Consider the following 22920-nt stretch of genomic DNA (forward strand, 5'->3'; position numbering starts at 1 on the left):
ATCATCACATCCAAAATTTCTCCCACACTCTCTCTCTCTCCTCAAAACCCTAATCTCCATGGCACCCAAATGTTCAAGCACCGAAAGTATCCCTCTTCCACAGGAGAAAACTCCTCTTGTGGAATATGATGAAAGCAACAATGGTACCGAGGTCTCAAGCCAAGAATCCTCTGCATGCAAAGAAAAGTCGGTGGAATTGGAACTTTTTTCCAAGCAATTGGAAGATTAAATTGAGGAAGAAGAAGAAGAAAGGAAAATTCAAATTCCCACGAAAAGAGGTAAAAAGTCGAAATCCTCAAAAATTTTAATTGGTTTTTGTGTGGATTTGGTTTGGTGCAAGAAAGTGAAGTGGACGGAATTTCTTGATATAGTTAAGTTTCAAAAGTGGTCGGGAATTTCATGTGTTGATGAGGGGTTGTATGAATCTGAGATGACCGGATTTTGTTCAAAGTTTGTGAATTCGAATGGTTTATGTATCAGTGTTGTTGGGGGAAAATCTAGTTTAGTTTGATGTACAAAAACTAAGTGAGTGGTTCCATGTACCAGCTGCTGGGTACAAGGAGTATGTAAAAGGGAAGGCTAAACTAAATGTGGGTGGGGCTAAAAATGAAAAAGTTTTGAAATTTTTTGATGGTCATCCTTCTGATCTGTCTATGGATCAAAAAGACCTAAGCCCTTTTCACAAATTGCATCGTACTTTATTTTGTTTTTATTTCTCTTGTGGCAACCACAAGAATTTCAATATATGCATCTTTCTTTTTCTATTTTACATCTTCTTCTCATTTGCCTTTTGAACTCTGCTCCTGATATCCTATTGCTCTGTTGTGCTTGTTCCCATGTCTATTTCTCTTGGAATGTGTGGATGGCTAATATTCTGAGATGGTATGTTAGAGCTACTTGCCTTAATTTAAGATCGTTGACTCTACTAGTGTTGCAGGTTTCATACTTTAGTTTTGATGATAAAAGGGGGGAGATGTATTGGCACTTGAAAAACTTTCTGGAATTTCCTTAATCTCTGTTGCATTTCTTGATGATCTTTGTCTCTATTCCTAGGATTGTTGTCTTTGTTCCTAGTCATAGTTTAGTGTCTTAGAGTTTTAGAGTGTGTTAGAGTTTTCACATAATTTCATAAGTTCTTGTTTTCTTGATTTTCTTAATTTTTTGCCAATTATTTGCCATCATCAAAAAGGGGGAATATTGTTGTATTCCATGTTTTGATGATGCCAAATACTTAGGTTAATTTTACTATATAGTATTTATTTAAGCGAAAATTATAAAAACCAAAAATAATGTAATGTGTATTTATATCTTGTTGAGAAAGATTAATTATTTAATCTAAGTCAAGATATTTATCTTATACTCTTTTAATCTTTATTATATGGTATGTTTAATATTCTAGTAACTTAGAATCTTTGTATAAAAGATTCTTTAAGTTAGTAGATATTTTGTTGCTGTTGTTATGCGTGAAATTAGTTGGAAATAGCATGGCATACAATGTGGAGGTGATCCCTTGTAGCTCTCCAACAAACTCCCATGGCGTGGCATAAAATGTGGAGCTGATTCCTTGAAGCTCTCCAAGCAACTCGCTGAAGATGCTTTCACTAACGGCTAGTGGAAGATAGTTTATTTCCGTTGCAAAAAGAGTAGAGGAAGTGCAGTGAAAATCAGGCCATGATCTCCATTATTCCACTCACGCCATTTGAGGAGAACATGGAGTACAACATGTCCAGATGAAGGAAGTATTGCAGCAACTATTTAAGGAAGAAATTATGCGAAGAAAAACTCAAGAACTTTCATGCGATATAAAGTCCATTATTATTTAGAAAGTTTTTCTTGTAATTACTTTTTCATTTAACATACACATTTGTAATATTCTTAGAGTGTGGGTTGATAGAACTCAAATCTTGTATTCGAGAGTGAGAAAAGAGAAAGCAAAAGAGAAGAGAGAAAGAGAAGACTTCTAGTGAAGTCAAGTGAGGAAAGTCACGTGTTCAGGGGTGACAAGGTGACTAGAACTAGTTCCTAGAGGAACTGAGTGAGGATTGATTTATAATAAGTTGTAATAACTTTTATAAATAAAAGAACAAGGTTTATTCCTAAAGAATTGAGGAAGAGAACCTTGTTAAAAGGATCTTCGAGCGTTGTTCCTTATATTATTTCTCTTTATTATCTTTCAAGTTTTATTATCCGCAAAAAGTTTGAAAATCTCCCCAACTACAATTCAAACCCCCCCCCCCCTCTTGTAGTTGATCTAGTATTTACATTAGACTAACATATCCAATTAGGTTATGCTTCTTCCTTTAAAGACTTCTTGATGACCTCTTTATTTTGAAATATTTTCAAAACAAAAACCCTGGACAACGAGCTGTAGTCAAATCCGCGTTCATCCGACATAGGCAATAAAGAAACACCTACTAAAATAAGTTAAATTGGTTGATCTATTTAATTATTGAGTTTGGTTAATCTTACAATTCAAGATTGGAAGTAGTGTTTTAGTGCTTATTTTATTAGTAAAGACCGAAATTAGTTGCCTTTATTTTGATGTTGATTTTATACTTCTCGGAGAGCATGTTTATCAACTTCTTATAGATGTATTGCCTATATAAGGGACATATGGTTCATTAGTAAGATTAAGATGAGACTAGATTAGAGTTAACTTTTATTTGTGAAAATTTTCGTACTTCTTTGTAATTTCCAAACCTTAGATCAATTACTTTGTGCTTGAGTTTTGAGATTGATTGCTCAATAACTTTGTGTTTGAGAATTAAATAAGACCAGACCGGGACCTATTTTGTATTTGGTCGCATTATTCTATCTTGTACTATTAGTTTTTTTATAGTGAAAGATAAATTTTATTAATTAAAAGCCATTCAATGTTTACAATCGATATTAAAGAAAAATGTGAAACACAACTTAACTTGATTAAATAAAGTTCCTATACAATACAGGTTTTAGCAAACAAGATCTGGCAATAAAGCATAGTCCTCGTTTGTTCGCTGAACCATGCAGTCTTTTATGAGAGCATCTATCATTCTGACATAATTTTTAGAATATGTTTTTTATCGGACCATGTAGATAATATAGAAAAACCCAATACTAATTGCAACTTTGTACAACAAACTATCTATAAACTACATCTTTGCAACAAGCAAACTTTAACTAACAAATCAAACTCTAAACTCCCATTAGAGGAGACAAAGAACTCAATAATTGGGTAGAAAATCTCCAACAGAGAGAAAAATAGGAATATTTATTAACTAAAGCTAGAAAAACAAGTGCATAAAGTAGAAATTTGAGTTCACTATCATTGAAAAAAATGGTAGCAGTCTCAAACTGGCTGGAGAAAGACAATGATTTTAGGGAGAAAAAGGAAAGAAAAAGAGAGACAACTAGGTTAGAATTGAACGTAAAAATAAAAGTGGTGACTGACTTTTCCCCCTCATCAAATTTATGAGTTATTTTCCACCTAAACAAAAGTCAATATTTATTCTTTAATTCAAGACATGTTCATATTTAGATTCTTGATATCTTAGCCAACAAGAATCCTACCAATTAAATGAAAATGAACAACTTGAGCATTTTAACTTTTAGTAAGGATTTTTTTGGTAATTTTTCTAATTTTTACTTTAATATTTTCTATTTTAATTTTTTAGTCTTACTTAATTTTTTAAAGAACAAATTATCATTTGGTATGGGTCTAGATTTTACTTATTTTGTTGATTTTAAGTCCATTTGTTTCAAAGTAAGTATGGAGGTTGATATCATATCATATATGATAACTAATATATAAAGTAGAGTCCAAAAGCCAGTTCACAAGGTTACAACGTTTGGAGTCCTCATTGGACGGCATTTGCCGCGCTTATTAACTGCTATGTTAAAAATAATTAGAGTTAAAAAGTAATAAAAGTACTCGTAATGTATAGTTCGGAAAATTATAATTCTTGTACTATTGGTAAGTGTTTAAAAATTATTTCTTTCACTTATACGTGCTCCACTTAGCCTTATCCCCTTCTAGAAGTATTTTAGTGATATGTTGTATAGGAACTGGACGATCCCATTTGGTCAAATATTGCTCATATTAAATATTTAGTTAATAATTTGAGTAGCTGGATCTATTTGCTTATTCTTAATGGAAATATTCAAATTAATTACTTTAAAATAAGATCCATTCATACTATATTTTAAATTTTATATTAAAATAACATATAAAAATACATATTGACTATACTAAAATATTAAAGTAATAAACTGCAATTAAAACTCGAAATTCAATTAAAATTCGAAATTCAATTAGAATTAGAGATTTTCCTACCAAATCCATTTAAGTTAGAGTTAAAATATTTAAAATTATTAATTGTTATAGAGTTAAGTACACAACTGGGTACTAAACTTTGAGTTTTGTTCCAGTTTGGGTACTCAACTTTCAAAAGTTCCAGTTTGGGTACTCATTTTGGATGTTCGTTAGTTTTGGTACTGATGTTTGCAAAGTACCGTTATCAACCCCAAAAAAAATTGTGACGTAGCAATAACTACAAAGTGATAGTTAATTCAGTATACTAAAATTCAAAAAATACCGCACAATTCTTCAATGGTAAAAACATCAGATACACATTAAAAAAAGAGGCCAAACTGAACCATATCAACAGATATAATTGAACATCCACAAAATCCAATCTTTCAAGAAATCAGCAGCAACATAAATATCAACTTCCCCAACACCAAAAAATTCGATATTGTTCATCAGCAGCAAAAAAAATCAACTTCATCACCTTCAGTTTATCAGGTACAAACCAACTTCATTAAGGAAAATGAAATCTAATAATGTTACTGTTTTTTTTATTTTATGAATGTGAATTATAATTTTTCGTATTTTGTGCTCCTAGGCAGCAGAATGTCAAGAAATAGCTATGGTTCCATGCCCCAATTCCCAAAAGATGGCATTGTGTATAACCAAAATTAGAGCCTAGATAAGGGACAATACTGGTAGAAGGTTTGTAGCAATTCCCTGACTATGATGCTGAGACTGATAAAAGAGGGTGCAAGTTATTCAAATGGTGTGATGTTGAAGAGCCTACAGAGTGGCACAAAACTATAATTTTTGGGGTTAGTGGAGGAGAAACAGGAGCTAAAAAAGGAAGTCATGTTGCTAGGCGTAATCTGACAGCAAATGAAAAAGGTAAGGAAGATTAAATCTAAATATATGATGCTTAAAATGAAAACGGGTGGATTTATGAGTGTTAAGGCTTGGATTTATGTACTCATTTTGGTTCTTGTTTGTTTATGGTACCATATAACTACGTAAGGGGTATATTTAGGACTCTAATTTCTATATCAAGCTATGTACTAACATAATATTAACTAAATGTAAGTTACCTTTGAACTAAATGTAAGTTACCTTTAAACTAAAGTCTCCTTTGCATCCTTTGAGCCATTGTTAGGTCCTGAATATAAAGAAAGTATTTCATAATACATGGACAAATTATAAGGTAATAAAAATCTTAGCTAATTCAATCAAATCACATACTTGTAAAACTTAGCTTATTATTGTTTCTGAAGCTTGTGAACCCTTCTCTGGTTGTGACTGACTGAATGAGTAGTCTTGGCTGAATGAATATATAGTATGCTCACCCTCATAATCTGAATAATATGCTACTCTCCTTTGGATGGGTGGGTTGTGTGGTTGCTATATTGTATGTGGGATTGGGTGATGGATTGGTTGGAGTGTTGGTTGAGGTGTTGGATCAGGTGTTAGTTGACTTGGTGGCTGTTGTGGTGGTTGGGTTTGGAGAGTACCAACTCTTTGGTAGCCACTTGGGTAGGTGTATACACCTACACCTCTATGGTGCATGGGTGCATTATTCCTGCTCTGGTGGCTAGTACTTGATTTACTTGCACCTATGTAAACAAACTCTGTAGGTACATTCTTGAAACCTCTCTTGTTATTTCCTTGAAGACCACATAGGTTGCATGTCATTATTGAGCCTAGTTTTTTTCAATTTTCCTGACTTCATAACTTCTCCAACCTCCTTCCTTCTCTTTACTTGGCGCATGTTCTTCACTTTCTTCAATTTTGGGGCAATGTACAAAGTTTCTAAACTAGGCCACTTTTATGGTCCATTTAGAGGCTCCAACAAGTAGTCATATGCCTTCGAATACACTTGTTTTGTGAAGAATTGGTTAACATATTGTTCTGGTTGGTGAGCTTTGTTCCAAATTGCAACTACTCCATATTTACAAGGAATCCCACTTACTTGCCATCTATTACAACTGCAAGTTATGTCATCCAAATTCACCATATATTTTGTGTGTGTTGCCTCTTCCCTCACCCCATAACAAAACCCCCCATCCCAGAATGCATTCCATCCCCTAGCAAAATTATGTGCTTTTCAACTTGTTGTTGTATTCTTGGACACAACAACATCTCTTTCTTACCTATTTCATCCCTCTTCTTGTGCAGCCTCTCCATTAACCCCTCCCTAATGTCCCCCAACATAGTTATGATAGGTTTATGCCTTGAGTTCAATATGTAGACACTGAAAACTTCACTCATGTTGTTATCCACACCATCACAACAAAACATAGGAGTGTAGAAAGCTCTACACCATTTCTTGTAGTTCCTATTTAGAAGATCATCAGCAGTTGCAGTAAATATTTTCCTCATCTCTTCTATGTTAGATAAAAATTCATTTTATGTGGTGCTCTTTGGTATGATCCAGAACTGCTTCGTGTACTCTAAATCACCATCAAATACCCGTGTGAAGTTACAGTAGACGTGACTAGCACATACCCTGGTCTCAGCTTGTGGAAACACATCTGACACAACTTCCAATAAACCCTTCAGCTCATCAGACATGAAAGTGTAACCAACACCTTCATTTGCTCTCAAATCCTCCTCTAAAAGTGTCAAAAACCATGTCCAACTAGAAGTAGATTCAACCTCCACTACTGGCCATGTTGGGAACATTTGGTTGTTCCCATCTCTCCCAACATCAACTAAAAGTTATCCACCATAGGGTCTTTTTAAGAAACAACCATTAAGAGATATAAAGACCTACATCCAACTAAGAACCCTTTCTTCAGGGCCTCAAAACAAATGTAGATTCTTTCAAAAACATTACCATCCATCTTAATTATGACTGTATTTTGCCTTGTTACTCCTTTGTATCTCTGCAGCATACCTTCGCAGCAAGGTATATTGCTCCATATACTCCCCTACAATCAAACTTTTTCCGCTCTTCCTAGCTTTATATGCTATAAATCTGATCATCTTAATCCCCACTCTAGCCATACTGTCTCTATTATATCTAATAACCTCATGTAAGTGTTTATTTTGAACTTACTCTGATAATTTTTAGCAATCCAAGTAGCTGCCATCTATCTGCTTTTTGGGGCTTTTCCACAAGTGTGATTGGGCACCAAGGTTTTCACCATAAAGTTTCTCCTCCCTTTCTCCGTGAAGCCCAAATCCTCCAAAGACAACCTTTATCCTTGTTGATGCATCTAGGCCCTACCCTGTTGCACTCATTCCTAGTGAATGGCATGTGCCTCCAAATCTCAATTGAGTAGTCAATTATTGTTTTGCTTAAAGCCTTTGCATTTTCGAAATGTTGACCTACATAAAACTTGGAGTTAACTCCAACATCCCCTCCATCTACCCCTTTGCTGGAACTATGTGTCTTTTTATTTGAAGGTGGAGCTTCTAAGTACCCATAGTTGTCATCTTCATCTTCACTAGGACTGTCAAGATCACTATCCCCTTCAAAGTCACTTCCAAACAAACTCTCAGTCAATCCCTTAGTTGCAGCTACTCTATTTAACATCTCAATTTCTTCCTCATAAGATTGTTGCTTTTTTTTTTGTCTTCACTCACTTTGGTTCTAACAGTAACAAATTCATCATCATCCTCGTCTCTGCCTTCTGTATCATAGTCTATATCTACATGGGTATCATTTCCAGTATGGCCAATATTTTCAGGGACCAATGTTTCATCTTCAACACACAACAATTGCACAAATGACCCTTGACCACACTGACTTGACCCAACTCCACTCCTTCTATTACAGCTCCCGAATGGCCTAACACTTGCATGTTCTGTGTACACATGTACAAGCTTGTACTGTAATAGCAGTGCCAAAAATTTGCTTAACATATCCCAAATACCTAATTCCAGTACTAAAATCTTTCATAGGATCAAGAAAATGAAGCGTAATAATGTCATTGTAACCCAAATTCTCTATGATTTGTTTTATATATGAAGCATCAACATTATCAGGTAAGTTCTCTTACAAACTTACTTGACCACCATCATATCGAATGTCACCATTCTCCACCATGGTGCACAATCATGCAAGGTTTTAAATCCATACAATATGTCATACAAACATTTATATATTAAATTAAGTGCAAGAAATGTTGAGACAATGATATTATATTATACTGTTGAAACAAGGCTTGAAATACTTCCATATATAACAAAACAATTCATTCATACAAAAGTGGCAGGCTCCAACTAATTACATAACCAACATACTTAAATTTTTTGGAGCCTACATTCATGTCAACAACAAAAATAATATTGTCATAGCTAGGGGTGAGCACAACCGAGTACCCGGTAGAATTTTATAGACTCGGACTCAGACCCAGACCCAGTGGATATTAAAAATCTGGAATTGAAATTGGACTAGTCCAACCGGGTCCTAAATTTTTGGACCCAGACCCGAAACCGGTGGGTACCAGGTCCAGAACTGGGTACCCAGTTGTAAGTTTAACAACATACTAAGATGGGCCAATTGAGCTATAAAATTTTTAAAAAAATTAAATGGGCCTAAGGGCCTACTAAGTACTAACTTTTTACTTAACAACTATTATCCTATTACCAATTTTATATGAGTATATGAAAAAAAACCAATTCTAAGTACCGGGTACCCGGACCTAGACCCGCTCCAACCGAGTACCTGATAAGTGCGTTTCTAACGCACTTTATGACCTTCTTTTGGCTTGTTTTGGTCCTCTTTATTCCCCTTTCTTCCCTCTTTCTCCTCACTTTTCCCTTCTATTTCATTCAGCTTGATCATACTTGATCATAGTGACATTTTGCTAGATTTTCGATCTATTTTGATCGAATTTCTAGCACATATGCTTTCACCATGTTTGCTCGTGTTTTTATTGCAGGTATGATCCTTTTCAGGGCCGATTTATGTGAGACATGGCTTAAGTGGACGAGTTAGAGGGTGCTGGAAAGCATGAGGTGCGCTTGGAGTCCCCCGCACACGATGGTGCGCCCGCACCGTCGACCACTTCTGGAGCAGAAAACAGACGGCATTGGTGCGCCCGCACCTGTGTCTGGTGCTCCCGCACCAACCAATGGTGCGCCCGCACCATCCACGGAAGATTTCTACCATGAGACAAAAGACTCAGGTTTGCCCGCACCTGAGGTCTGGTGCGCCCGCACCTTTGCATGGTGCGCCCGCACCTCCTTATGGTGCGCCCGCACCATGCGTTCCGGAAAAAAAGATTAAATCATTAAACCCTTTTTTCTCTTGGAGTTTGAGGAGTTACGCTTTATTCTAGTTTCTACACAATATTCTAGGGTTTTATATTAGAGAGAAAACACTTAGGTTTGATTGAGATTGAGATTGTAATCATAGTTTGTGATTTCGATAATTCAAGGTACTTTCTTCAATCTAATTAAAGTTTCAGTTTTTATTCATTCTCTTGTGTTTGTTCTGTTTTTAGATTATTTAGATTTTCATTCTCTTAGTTTCATAATTGTAATTTCTATTAGTTTAATCATTTCTTAATCATGTTTAGCCTTAGATTAGTCATAGATCTCATGCTTAATTGCATAAACTCCATGATTAGTGAGTAGTTTCATATCTAGGGTTAGGGTGAAAGTATGAATTAGGGTTTTAAATGTGTTGTTGATGAGATTGTGATGTTTTAAAGAAAATTATGCATTGATCTTGGTGTTTTGAGACCTTAGGATAGATATTGATCACATTTATACTTTGGTATTTTGATTTCAAATGTTCTTAAATCGAATTTTGAACTCTTTTATCATCCCCAAGAATCAACTTAATTTCTAGCCCAAGATATTGGGTAGAAATTAAGGGGATCCTTCATTAGGGGTTTTCCAAACTTATTGAATCTCTTAATCAATTAACTAAAGACCATTCGAGAGAGGATTTAGTTGATTGATTAGGTGATTACTCTTGAGGACCATTCGAGAGAGGACTCGAGTATTTTAGAGGAAACTAAACCTTGCATAATCGTCTTCGTTGCTTCACAATCGCATTAACAATCATATCCGTTCTTATTCATACTAGTAACCTTAACTCTAGTGTCTTTTATTTGATATTTAAACTCTTGATATTTGCTTGTTTATGTTGTTAGTTAGTCTTAATTGTTACCAAACTTTTTCAAACCCCAAATACCTTTCAATTAGGTAGTCTAGACTTGATAGACTTTAACCAATCCCTGTTTCCCTGTGGATCGACCCTTGACTTGCCCTTACTATTCTCTTAGTAATTGCTTGTTAGGACTTATAAATATTATTTGGAAAGCGGTCTTTGGTGCCTTAACGACACACTAAAAACCTTTTATCAGTACCTAGAGCGGAACCGGGTACCCACCAGGTACCGGGTCCGACAAAATTCTACCCAGAATTGGAATCAGATGCAACTGGGTGCATTTTCTTGGACCCGGACCCAACGGGTCCATACCGGGTCCGGGTCTGGGTACCCGGAATTTCTGCTCACCCCTAGTCTTAGCAGTGACAACCACCCTAAACAAAGCCAGTGGCTGTCACATTCTCCTCTAACACCCATATACTAAATACAACTATGACAGAGCTTCCTTACATGAACCACCATTAACCTACCCACCAAAAAACTACCCCAAAAACATAACAATCTTCAGCTTTAATCCTCCTTGAACAATAGGAGGAACCCATTAAAATAGACAGTCATGTCTTTGTTCAACCATGCATGGAGGTCCCTCCCATTGTTGTATAGTATGTCATTCAAAATCCAAGTCTCTGTTTTCCTACGCTCATTAGGCCACACAGCACCACCATATGCTACGAGTCTCCACCACAACCTCCACTTCATACATGTTTGCTCAACCATCATCATATCCTCCCACATTAGCTTACTGCAAATGTGGGTCACAAGAATGTCCTAGTTGAAACATAATGGGTGTGCATGGTGCAAAGCTTTCATACATAGTCCAAAATAAACTTTTATTAATTTAACTTTCACCATTGTTAATTATAAACCCTAATTATTCATAAATATGTTCTAGAAACCAACTCCAAGCACAAATAACAACAAAAATTTGTTGTTTGTGCAAAATCCTAACCACAATTAGGAAAAAAAATCAATTTACTAATTTTACCCTAATTATCAAACCTTAAACATAATTAACAACATTAAACAAACAAATCCAACAAAATTACGTAAAATTGGTTCAAAAAATCAACTTTTTAACAAGAAACCATGCGTGCAAAGCCAAAAATAAACATTACTTTTACTCCACCAAACACAACAACCAAAAAGAAAGACAAAAAGTACTACCAAAAGACATAAATGAAGAACTGTTAAAAAATGGAGTAAGTGAAGAATATACCTTGTTCAGAAGTCTTAGTTAATCTGGCGAGATTTTCTTGGTGGTGATGCTGACCACATGCTCTATTAAAATATGGAGTAAATGAAGAGGACAAAGATAGCAGTGATTTAAATAAAGAGTGAGTGTGAGAAGGACGAAAGGAGTTACTGAGTATAAGTACACTGAAAGAAGACAAGGAGTTGATAAAACCCACCAAAAACAACCGCCCAAATGATAATAATCATTAGTTGGCGTTTCGTGTGCCACACTCGCCTAGAAAAACGCATCAAACAACGCAGTTAACAAATTTTCCCCAAAAAGTAACGGATGTCCAAAATAAATATCCAAACTAGAACTTTTAAAAGTTGAATACCTAAACTGAAACAAAATTCAAAATTAAGTACCCAAATCCCCAAGTATGTAATTAGGCTATGTTCAGTTCACCTTATTTTTGCTTATTTCAGATCTAATCAGATCAGATCAGATCAGATCAGAAAAAATAAGTTCAAATCAGATCAGATCAGAAAAAATAAGTTCAGATCAGTTCAGATCAGATCATGCTTATATTTAAAAACTCATTATTATTATTATTAAATATCTTTCATTACGTATTAGTAAAAATTATAATAATTGAATATTGATAAAGTACTTGAGACGAATTAAACAAGACCCCACATGACTATATTTCTTCTTATATATTGAGAAAAATCTAAAAGTTTCTCTCTAATTGTGAATAGTGTCAAGATTCTAAGTGAGAAAGATAAAAATAATACAAAGGGAGTATTATTATTTACTAGTACATTTGTTCAAAAGAATTATTATTGTTGTTGTTGTTGTACTTATTAATTATTAATATTTGTAATTATTATTAATCTTGTTATTACCATTATAAATGTCATTGTTATCATTATATTAAGTTATTTTGTTTATTAAATCTCTATTATATAAGGGAAGGGAGGAGCAACGGTGTCCTCTTTTGAAATGCCTATTCTGCCCCCCTTCCCTTACTAAATTACAAAAGGAATGTCAAAATCAAAATCGGCACTCAAAGAAAACTAACGAAAATTAATTTACTAACACTCAAGAATCACTTAAAAGAAGAAACTTTACAAATCACTCATACAATTGAGAAAATCACGTTATAAAAATCGTGCAAATCACTCAAATAATCAGGAAACTTTGTTAAAACTTATAATTAACATATAAACTAAAACTAATAACCTAGAATGTCAATACATACAAAAAAAATTACAAAAATTTGCTTACAAAACACTATTCTCAAGAATCATTCACCAATTACATTCTCACAAAAGTTACCTATAAATACAAATCTGAGAAAAACATAAGATTTTGACGGCAATTTCACACATTCATCCATCAGCAATTTGCGAACTTCCAAAAAGGTACATAATTCTTTTAACCTTCAAAATTATTTCACATTTGTGAAATAAACAATAGCAACTTACGACTGTTATGTAGTTAAAAAAATGGAGATGATAGCAATGAGTTCAAAAGAGCTTTTATACAATCAGACTTAAATTTAATTCATTTTCATATAAAATAATTTTTTTTTCTTAAAAAATGCCTATATTAAAATTTTCCCCAAAACTTTTGCAAAAAATCCATGTTCAGAAATAAATTTTGAAAAAAATAAACAATAACAAACTTTTTGCGAACAACTTTTGCAAAAATCCATGTTCAGAAAAAAGAAACTACATTAATTTGCGAAAAGTAACGATTTTTGTTTTTCTAAAAAAAAATTACAATATCAAATTGTGTATGAAAAATTTAAAATTTCATTTCAAATATAATTGAAACTCAAAGTGTTAAAATTTAGAAACGGACAAGATTTAAAATGATGAAATTTTAATATCAATGTGTGAAAACAGAATTTAGAAGTTAGACAAGGAAAAAAAAACTGAAATTAGTTTATACTTTTCCGTTACAATTTTGGGATCATGGATCAAATTTTACCCTTGCTAATGCCCAAAAAGGTAGAATTTGGTTTTTAAAAAAATGAGGCACGCATCGCGTGCGTAAATTGCTAGTAATAAAAAATTAAAAGCCACGTGTTAAGAACATAAGATTGATGCAAAAATAAGAAATATATAAAATATGATATCTCAAATTCATGACAATGAAACTACTAAGTTCGGATTATATTTCAAAATAAGCTAAGTGTGAGATAGAAATTATAAATTTAGATTCGGTATACCTCTTCCTACCGAATTCCAAATCTCTCTAGCTATTTGAAGTTGCACAATATTTATTTCTTTTTTGCTCAAGTCATAGTTGTTTGTATATCTTATTTTATTTTATATGGAAAAAAAATTAAGTTTGCCGACTTCTCAAGTGTGAAATTTTTTTTTTAAGGAAAAGTGTGAAATATTTTATTATAACTTAATGACTTGAGTTATATAATTATTTTTAGTAATAATAATAATAATAATAATAATAATAATAATAATAATTATGATTATAATTATTATTATTGTTCTTATAATAATGATAATAATAATAATAATTATTAATAATAAAAGTTGTGTAAAAGTTGTAATAGAAATAAAATGATAATAATAGTAATACTATAAAGAAGATCTTATAATGTATTGCATAATAATGATTTACAAAGTAATAATATAATAGTAATAATATATTTTATAAAAGATAAGATCTTATAAATCAGATCAGATCAGATCAGAAAAAATAAGTTTAGTTCAGATCAGATAAGATAAGCTCATATCAGAAAATTTTAGGTGAACCAAACATAGCTTTAACTCATTGTTATATGCCATACAAAAATACATTTAAATAACACGTGAAAATTTAAAAATCTGCCTCTATTCTATTGAACAGAAGCAGAACATCCCCAAATACTAGTTAGAAAACAATTCAAGTTCGAATTCTTTTAGGAGAACCTTTCTCCATGCCTTTATAAACCAGCAAGTTGCAACTCCCAAACCATACTTTTTGATTATTAGTAGCGAAACGTGTCGATCAATTTTACTACGCAGAAACTTCCGACTCTCGACTCTCGACTCTCTCAACAAACCAACAACAAAAGTCATCTAAATTTTCTCTCTCCTCTCTCTCTGTGATCGCTGAATTTCTCTGTCTCTTCTCTCTCTCTTGCATCAATTTCCTGCTATGGCGACGGTCGGACACAACAATCTCAATGCAAAATTGGTACGCTTCGTTTCATGATTGCTTCTCTTTTCTGCTTTTCCTGCAATTTTAGGTTTTCGATGCTTCTTTTTTCTTTTTAAACTTCGCTTCATCTTCTTCTATTTCATCGATTATCACGTCAATTTTAACTTGGATGTTTTTTTAATTACAGGTACTTCTCGGTGATATGGGAGCTGGAAAATCCAGCGTCGTTCTTCGGTTCGTCAAAGGTCAATTTCTCGAGTTTCAGGTTAAAATCATCCTTTTTTTATATTTTAATTCATGAATTTTGGTTGAGATTTTTTATTTTAGTATACTTATGCTTATTGTTGTAATATGTGGTGCAGGAATCAACGATCGGAGCCGCGTTTTTCTCGCAGACGTTAGCAGTAAATGATGCCACAGTGAAATTTGAGATTTGGGATACAGCTGGTCAAGAGAGGTACCATAGTTTGGCGCCTATGTATTACAGAGGTGCTGCTGCTGCAATTATTGTATATGACATTTCGAGTCCGGTATATGATCACCTCCCTTCCTACTTGAATTGGATATTTTACTGTAATATGTTGCTTTGTGTTGTTTTATGAACCAATATTGTGAGAGGGAAACTAATTAGGACTGTTTTTGGTGTTAATTTTATGCTGCATGTGATAAATATAGTATTGGGGGTTCAGTATAGTAGTAAGGTAGGAGTAGAAGAAGTCGGTCTGTGGTACTGGTTACGACGCAGTGGCATATATGATAAGATGCTGAACTCTTTTCTATGTCTATGCACTATGAATGTCATTTGGATGTTTTTGGTTCAAGTTAAAGAAACTGATATACTTCTGAATTTATAATTGGGTTATGGTGTGATTTTGAGGATTGTAAATAAGGGTTTGACTATAAAGTCTTGTAGGGATCTAGATTATGGTTGTGATGTGAAAAGTCAATATGTGTTATATGATTTTGTGGGATGAGTTCAAATTGAACTGGTGATGTTCTCTATAGACGATTATGTTAGAAAGCCACGGAATAATGGTCAAGTGTTATATGTTGCTTTGCCTTTGAAAGCACTTGCGTTGCTAACTTTGATAATTGTGATGGTTTCAAAATTAGAGACTCCTGAGGAGTGGTGTCTTTTCAAAATTCTCTCTTATGGAATATAAGTTCGTGAGTCTGAAGTTGCTGGAAAATCCTGCCATTTATACCTGATTCTTTTCACTAGCTTTGTGGTGTTACTAATTGATTTAGTCGCCATGGCTCTATTAACAACTAAAGGCTTGATAAATGAGTGGTTTCTATTAAAACAATGTACGATCCGCCAAGGGGTGGTGGACTGGATTTGGGGGCGGGAGTTTATTGATCTCGTCTGATATCCTTTTCTTTTTCTTTTTTATTCTCTCTGGAAATTCTCCTTTTGAGGTGAAAACAATAGGTGCCTGACAATTTCTTTTGATCCGTAGCTGCATGTCTCTTGTCTTTATTGATTTTAAGCATGTAAGTATATTGCACTTTAAAGTTCTTGCTTATGTGTCTGAGGAGACACTGTGTCTTTAATAGGTTTTCTCGACTTATTTTTTATGCCTTGGAATCTTGGCCGCCTAAATTCAATTCTAACATCCAGTAAACTTAATTAGTTCTCATGTTCGATGACACTATCTCTCCTTTTCAAAGCTTGATTCTGTGGGGACTGGAGACTGTGGGATACTTTGTCTGAGGATCTTATCAATTCTACCTCTTTGTAGTACTTTATGACCTATGCGATTGCTGAAACACCCCTTGAAATTGCTTAAAGAATGTCCAACTTTGTTTTGGGATAAGGATTCTTGATTTTGTCCACTGTAATTCATTTAGAACCTTCAGCTTCCTTTCTTGGTAGTATTCATCAGATTTGTTGATGTCCTCCTACCTCATTAGTTTCAGATTCACCTGGTTAGTCAGCATTCTTTTATCTTTAGGTTATATGTTTTTGACCGACTATCACCAAGTTTCTTTCACAAATTAATAGACATTCATTCACAGAACCTGAAAATTTCACTGATCTTTCATGATAGAACTAGATTGCTGAACGTACTTCTCATAGTATTGTGGACTTTGTTCTATCCTCAATCATGAAAGGAAGACCTCCATTTGTTTTCCTTTATTCTTTCCTCCCCTTAACAAAGGGAATGTGCTTTTAAATGCATCTACTACGTTGCTGGATCTTGCTTGCCAATCTTTTTAAGTCAGCTTTAAATTTCAATCAGGTCGATTATGAGATATTTCGAAATCTTATTTCAAAAAGAGAATGTGCGGGCACTTTATGTAATCTCTAGGTCATTCTGCTTTTAGTGTTTCAATTGGGTATGTTGTGCATCATTTTGAAGCACCTATCTTTGTATGTTTTCCGCTGGGTTTGATGCAATTTAGAGTTCATGATGCAATGCTTATTTGGCTCTTTAGTCAGTGAATATCTTGTTTTTGTTCTAGTTCATTACTTTCTTATTCCTCTAGTTGCTGAAATACCTTATTCTAAAACTGCAAAAGAGAAATGTATAAAGTCTTTTGGTGATTTTTGCCATTATAGAAGATTATTTTCTTACTTTGGAAGTGTGATGAGGGATTTATTCTATTTGGTAACATAAGTTTGCAATCAGAGTACAGAAATTGGAGACTCTAAGGAAACACAGTAAGCATGTAAACTGAGAAACGGCACCATATCGGTCATTATGATGTTGCTGCTAGAATATAGTGGCTCTCATGCTCCTGATACTGAAAATGTTTATTTAGCTTGTCGGAGGGCTCTTCAAAAATCTGAAAAGTACTCTCATGCTTTTCATTGTGGAGGCAAAAGGCCCCCCCCCCCTTTTTTTCCCCTCCTGAGAGCACCATTGAGTAATTCTTATATGTATGATGTGGCTAACTTCTTACCTCAGTTTATTGGTATGAGTGCCAGTTCCCAGTTGTGCACTGTGCCGATTCTTGTGGGTAGTTGAACAATCTCTATGAATGGTGTTTAGTCACTATTGTTTATGAAGGATGCTTTATCTTTGTTTAAGTTGTGATAGTATAATCATGCAGTATTATGTTAGTTGTATTTGGTTTTCTTAATTTCTTTTTTTAATGTCTGAAGTATGATTTGCAAAATTATAACATGAAGTCATATCTCCCAGTTTCTTTTGATTTACTATTTGAGTAAGTAGTGCATTTTGTTTTGGAACCTTCTCTATTGACATTTGTTAGTTATGTTGATTCTTTATGAACATTCCTCCTGGAGGGTTGCATCATTTGAGTTTCTGATTTTAAATTTCTTTCAGGAATCTTTTACCCGTGCTAAGAAGTGGGTACAGGAACTTCAGAAACAAGGTATGTGCAGCCTGGTTACCTTATTGTTTGATTTATTTTGTTGATTTGGAGAATAGGTAACATGAATTGCTTTGTATCGGAAGGCTTGATTTGTTTATCTTGACTTCTAAGTTTCATGGTTCGCTGGTGGTTTATTATTGCAGGTAATCCAAATATGGTAATGGCTCTGGCAGGGAACAAAGCTGATTTGGAAGAACGGAGAGTCGTTTCAGCTGAAGTGAGTATGATATTTTCTAGTTCAGTTCTATGTCACTTCCCCCCCCCCCCCCTCCCCTCTCCCCCCACCCCACCCCGAAACAGAACCAAAATAATCTAAGTTGACATATCTCTCAGTGTTGATCAGATCTGATTTAAGCTATTGTTGCACTTGTCTTAGTCCATGTCAGTTGATGAAATTAGAGCTGAGCCCTGTTTGTTTCAAATATATGATTTCTCTTGCAAAACATGTTTGCCATATTCGCATTCCCCAATAATCAATCAGGGTATGCTTAAAATAGAGTACTTTGTAGTTTGCATACATATTAAGCTGAATGTTCATATTTTTTATCATGCGCATTTTTTCCTAACATATACGCATTTTTGCATCAAACTAAATATTCTTTTCCCAGAAAATGGTTTTAGTCAGTAAAAAAAGCACTCTAGTTAAAAAAAAAAGTTACATGAGTACCCCTCTCAGCTTTAAATCGTAAGTCTTGGAAGGCAATGTATTGACTCTTGCAGATATTCTTTTAGGCTGAAAGTTGTTAATCCTGTATCACTCTGCATATGCCCCACATATCACTGTATATCCATGCATATTCTATTTTTGGTTGTTCAGTAGTATTAGTTAATTTTCAGTTGTTATTGGCACTCCTTAATACTTCCTTCGTTCTATCATAATCGCATCATTTTCCATTTTTGGAAAGTTTTATATAATTGCATCATTACCTTATATGGTAATTGGCTCTCTCTATCTTTTTCCTATCAAATGGTTTCTTTTGTTTCTTTCACTTTAACTCTCTATTTCTCTCCTCATCACACGGGCTCCTTACTATATGTGCAACCCCATTGATGCAATTATAATGGAGCGGAGGAAGTAGATGTGAAGAGTCCATATGGAAAAACATGGTCGAACCAAAAGAAGTACAAGAACTCGACAATAGAGGAACTGGGGGGGGGGGGTTACTTATTGCTGTCTGCTAAGTTGACTATTACATTGTTGTGAACATTGTGCTGGTTGATGGCTGTTGCAGATCAGTGTTCTTTTTACTGACGTGCATCTTCGTTGGCTCTATCTTGGCTTATTTGGCTGGAAGTAGTTAGCCTTAATGGTGTCTTAAGAGCTAATTCCATTGCAACTGACAAGTTAGATCCTTTTAAGAACTGTGGTATTAGTTTGTGGGTTAAACAAAAATAAACATAAGGAGTCGAGGTTGTTTGTTTCCCCCAAGATTGGATAATTAGTCCTCATAACTTGAAGCGGGTTGTACTAGCTGCCTAGTGTCGCCTTATACTTGGATGGACCTTGGAGATAATTCATGTTATTGCAATAGTCATCCTTCTTAAGGTAGAATATTCCAATTGACACATCTTTCCACAAATATAAGGAGAGGATGTGCACGTATGCCACAGAAATTATATACTAAATAATTTCTCATGGGCCCAACAGTAGCCTCCTTCCCGAAAAATTACGTGCTTTCTTAAGTGATGTACTGCATACTAAATCTGTTCGTTGATCTGGTCTATACTGTGGTCAGGAAACAGTGCATGGATCTCTCTTGAATAGTTGAGGGCTTCTTTGCTTGTTGATGTGCTTTTGTTTCCCTCTTGTTTTATTCTCTTTATATCTAATATGTATCTGTGTTAGATACTCAGCATTTTGACATGGGTATGGTGACTTTGACATGGGTATGTTCACTTTGATTGTGTTGAACTAGATTATGCAAAATTTTAATCGAAGGGAAGTCTAAATTCGGACACTTATCAACGTAGGACACAGTTAGCTGAGCCTCAGCAACATAGATCCATGTTCAAAATATTCTGAAACTATGAGTATTGAATGCAAGTACATTTGGTAATTTTGCAGGAGGCACGCACATATGCTGAAGAAAATGGTCTCTTCTTCATGGAAACATCAGCAAAAACAGCTCAGAATGTTAATGAGATCTTCTATGAAATAGGTTGGTGACATACATTTTATATTTTGGAAAGTTCTATTTAGTTGTGGTTTTGACATGCACAGGCCGATTTGTTAAAGTGGAATGAACAGGTAGGACAGTTATTTTAAGTTAATAGCATTTGGATATAACCTTGCATGATAGATGGTTCTGTTGACATCTCACAGTTATTTGTTTGATAATTGGGCATGAAGCAATACTTTCTGTGATGTAACACAATTACATTACAGGGAAAATGTTCTGTTTGCATCTTACATGATGATTTGTTGGCTACTTGTTCCTGGAATATTACTTTGCTGGTGAGGATGTTTTTATTCTTGGAAGTGAAATATTATAATCTCTTCTGTGGGCAAACTAGTTAATAATTAAGGTGTGAGGAAAGAAATGATGTTTGATAAATGTTCGTGCACCCCATTCTGGGCACTTGTTTTCCTCGCTGAACATCTTGAACTACTTGGACCTGGTAGTTCTAGTTCTTTTGTCGTGTCTTTTGTCAGAATGTTTTGTTAATTTGTTTCAATTCTACATCAGCCTTGACTCTACTTCTGTAGAAACTTGAGCATTTTTGTCATTGCCTTCTGTTAGCTTAAACTTAAATAATGGAAAGCCATGTCTTGCAAACATGTATTTTGCATATACATGTTATCATGTGTTCCTTATCACCAGTTTTGGCATCTCGGCACCTTAAGGTTATTTCTTTTATCACCAGTTTTCCTTGTTACCAACATTCTATGTCATTGATCTTTAACATTAATTTTGATAATTTTTACCTGTAAAACAGCCAAGAGATTACCAAGGGCTCAACCGCCTCAGAATCCTGCTGGAATGGTCCTTGTTGACCGGCAGGGAGATGCAGCCAGAGCTTCATCATGCTGTTCTTAAGTATTCATCACCAAGCTTTGCTTGTTGTACGTGGGGCATATGGTGAAACATTCTTTTCCAGCTGATGACTATGAACTGCTTTTTAAATTCTGAGATGCCTGTACAATTTGTCATGTTAACATTTCTTGGGGAGATGCATCTAGTGGTTCATAATTTTATTTGTGTATTTGCTTTATAATTCTAGTGTTCTTTGTTGTTGGGATCTCTATACACAGTTCCTGTGTCTGTAGTTGTAAATGAAGGGTTTTCTTTGAGCAGGAACAGGTGTGTTGTTCTTCAGTATAGGAGATAAGCCAAAGCTGAGAACTCCATGACTGTTGTTAAGCGAGCTATATATATATATATCCGTAGGCGTTGCTCCATCTGTGCTGCCTATAAATTGTAAATTGGTGTGACTTTGCCCTACTGAGTCTATGTTTATTGTTTATGCACAAATCTATTGTACCTGTTTCTCTATGAAATAGAGTTGCTTGTTAGTGTGGAAGAGCTCAAAAAAGTCATAATTCTGCACCCTTGGGGAGTGTTGAGTTTTAGGGTTGTGTTTTATCTGTCTCAATTACAAACCCTGTCAACTGTGTTGTGAAAAATCACTTTTTGACGCTCCTAAACGTACAATCTGACTTGTGTGTATCCGGTTCACATTAACATTAGCGATTTAGCGTGCACTAGGCCAAAAGCATGTATCGTTTTTCAGCAATTTACTATATCAATCAGAAATCGATCATGAAGAAATCATTATATTATACATAAACTTACTATATCATTCTGTAATTTACTATATCATGTGGAAATTGTATTTTTGAACCATTTATTATATAATTTAGAGATTCATTGTATCAATAAAAACATATTATATTATGAAAAAAATTGTACTATATTATTTAAAAACATTTTGTATCAGGTAGAATTTTATATCATTTATGAATAATACATTATGTCATTCAAGCACTCAATATATTGGGTAGATACTCACTAATATCATTTAGATACACACTACATCATGTAGAAATCATATCTTTCTATATGTTAAAGCATGTGTCATGATATATACTACACTACCACCTATATATTCCTGCATGTTAACATATTATATTAAAATTAAATCATCCGTTATATTGCATGTAACATCAATATATGATTTCCATTGATAAAATTCACTATATTGTATATAAGAATACTATATGTGTATAAAATTCAGTATATAAAGTTAATATCAATTACCAATTTGTTGCACACTAAGTTAGTTTACACTGAATTCCTTTAAGTTTTTTTCCTAAACATAGTGGCAAACCTAAAGGGGTAATGGGGGTACAATTGCATCCCCACTTTTTTTTTTTTTCAAAAAAGGAAAAAAGCAAAACATGGAAAAAAGGAACATAAAACTATGAAAACCTAGGGCAACGAAACCGAGAAACAATCCTATCTCTGTCACTCTTCACTTTCACGATTTCTCTCTCACACTCTTATCTGATTCTCTCTCATTCTTCTCTCTCATGCTCCTCTCTCTCTGAATTCTCAAATTATTCAATAATGGTGAATTTTATTTCACCCAACTCATCTTTGGGAACTCATAGGTTAGCTACCTCTCTCCTCACCAGTAACCTGATCCCTCTTCTTGTATAGGAGTATCAGCATCCAAAGCTGATTCCAGCTTAACTTAATTAATTTATTACATCGTTATATTAGTTAGTTAGTTACACCAAGTTGTTAGGCAGTTAGCTACAACTTGTTATCCTCTTGTATAAATAGTTCTCTCTTCATCATTTTTTTTGTAAGGGCCCAAAAA

At 34.2% G+C, this 22920-nt stretch overlaps 1 protein-coding gene across 2 annotated transcripts; it reads left to right on the forward strand.

Annotated features, from left to right (window-relative positions):
- The first annotated feature begins 14601 nt into the window (after nucleotides 1–14601).
- On the forward strand, nucleotides 14602–21618 carry LOC104891258 (ras-related protein RHN1). Of its 2 annotated transcripts, XM_010676926.4 has the most exons (8): nucleotides 14602–14790; nucleotides 14942–15019; nucleotides 15117–15284; nucleotides 18048–18096; nucleotides 18240–18313; nucleotides 20162–20255; nucleotides 21034–21176; nucleotides 21393–21618. In XM_010676926.4, the coding sequence occupies exons 1-7, from the start codon at nucleotides 14752–14754 to the stop codon at nucleotides 21132–21134; spliced, it is 603 nt and encodes a 200-aa protein (XP_010675228.1). In that variant the 5' UTR covers nucleotides 14602–14751; the 3' UTR covers nucleotides 21135–21176; nucleotides 21393–21618. The 2 variants fall into 2 exon arrangements, with proteins under 2 accessions (XP_010675228.1, XP_010675227.1); XM_010676925.4 differs by having other exon boundaries at nucleotides 14603–14790; nucleotides 21034–21618.
- Nucleotides 21619–22920: the final 1302 nt, after the last annotated feature.

The sequence above is a fragment of the Beta vulgaris genome, chromosome 4 (assembly GCF_026745355.1).
Source record: "Beta vulgaris subsp. vulgaris cultivar EL10 chromosome 4, EL10.2, whole genome shotgun sequence".
In the NCBI taxonomy this organism is placed as follows: Eukaryota; Viridiplantae; Streptophyta; class Magnoliopsida; order Caryophyllales; family Amaranthaceae; genus Beta; species Beta vulgaris.

What these genes read in the sequence shown, in the direction of transcription:
- LOC104891258 (XM_010676926.4), top strand. Translation starts at nt 14,752, where the DNA reads ATGGCGACGGTCGGACACAACAATCTCAATGCAAAATTG. An exon ending in GGAGAGTCGTTTCAGCTGAA is followed by an intron (nt 18,314 to 20,161) that starts GTGAGTATGATA and finishes GTAATTTTGCAG; the next exon opens with GAGGCACGCACATATGCTGA. An exon ending in TGAGATCTTCTATGAAATAG is followed by an intron (nt 20,256 to 21,033) that starts GTTGGTGACATA and finishes CCTGTAAAACAG; the next exon opens with CCAAGAGATTACCAAGGGCT.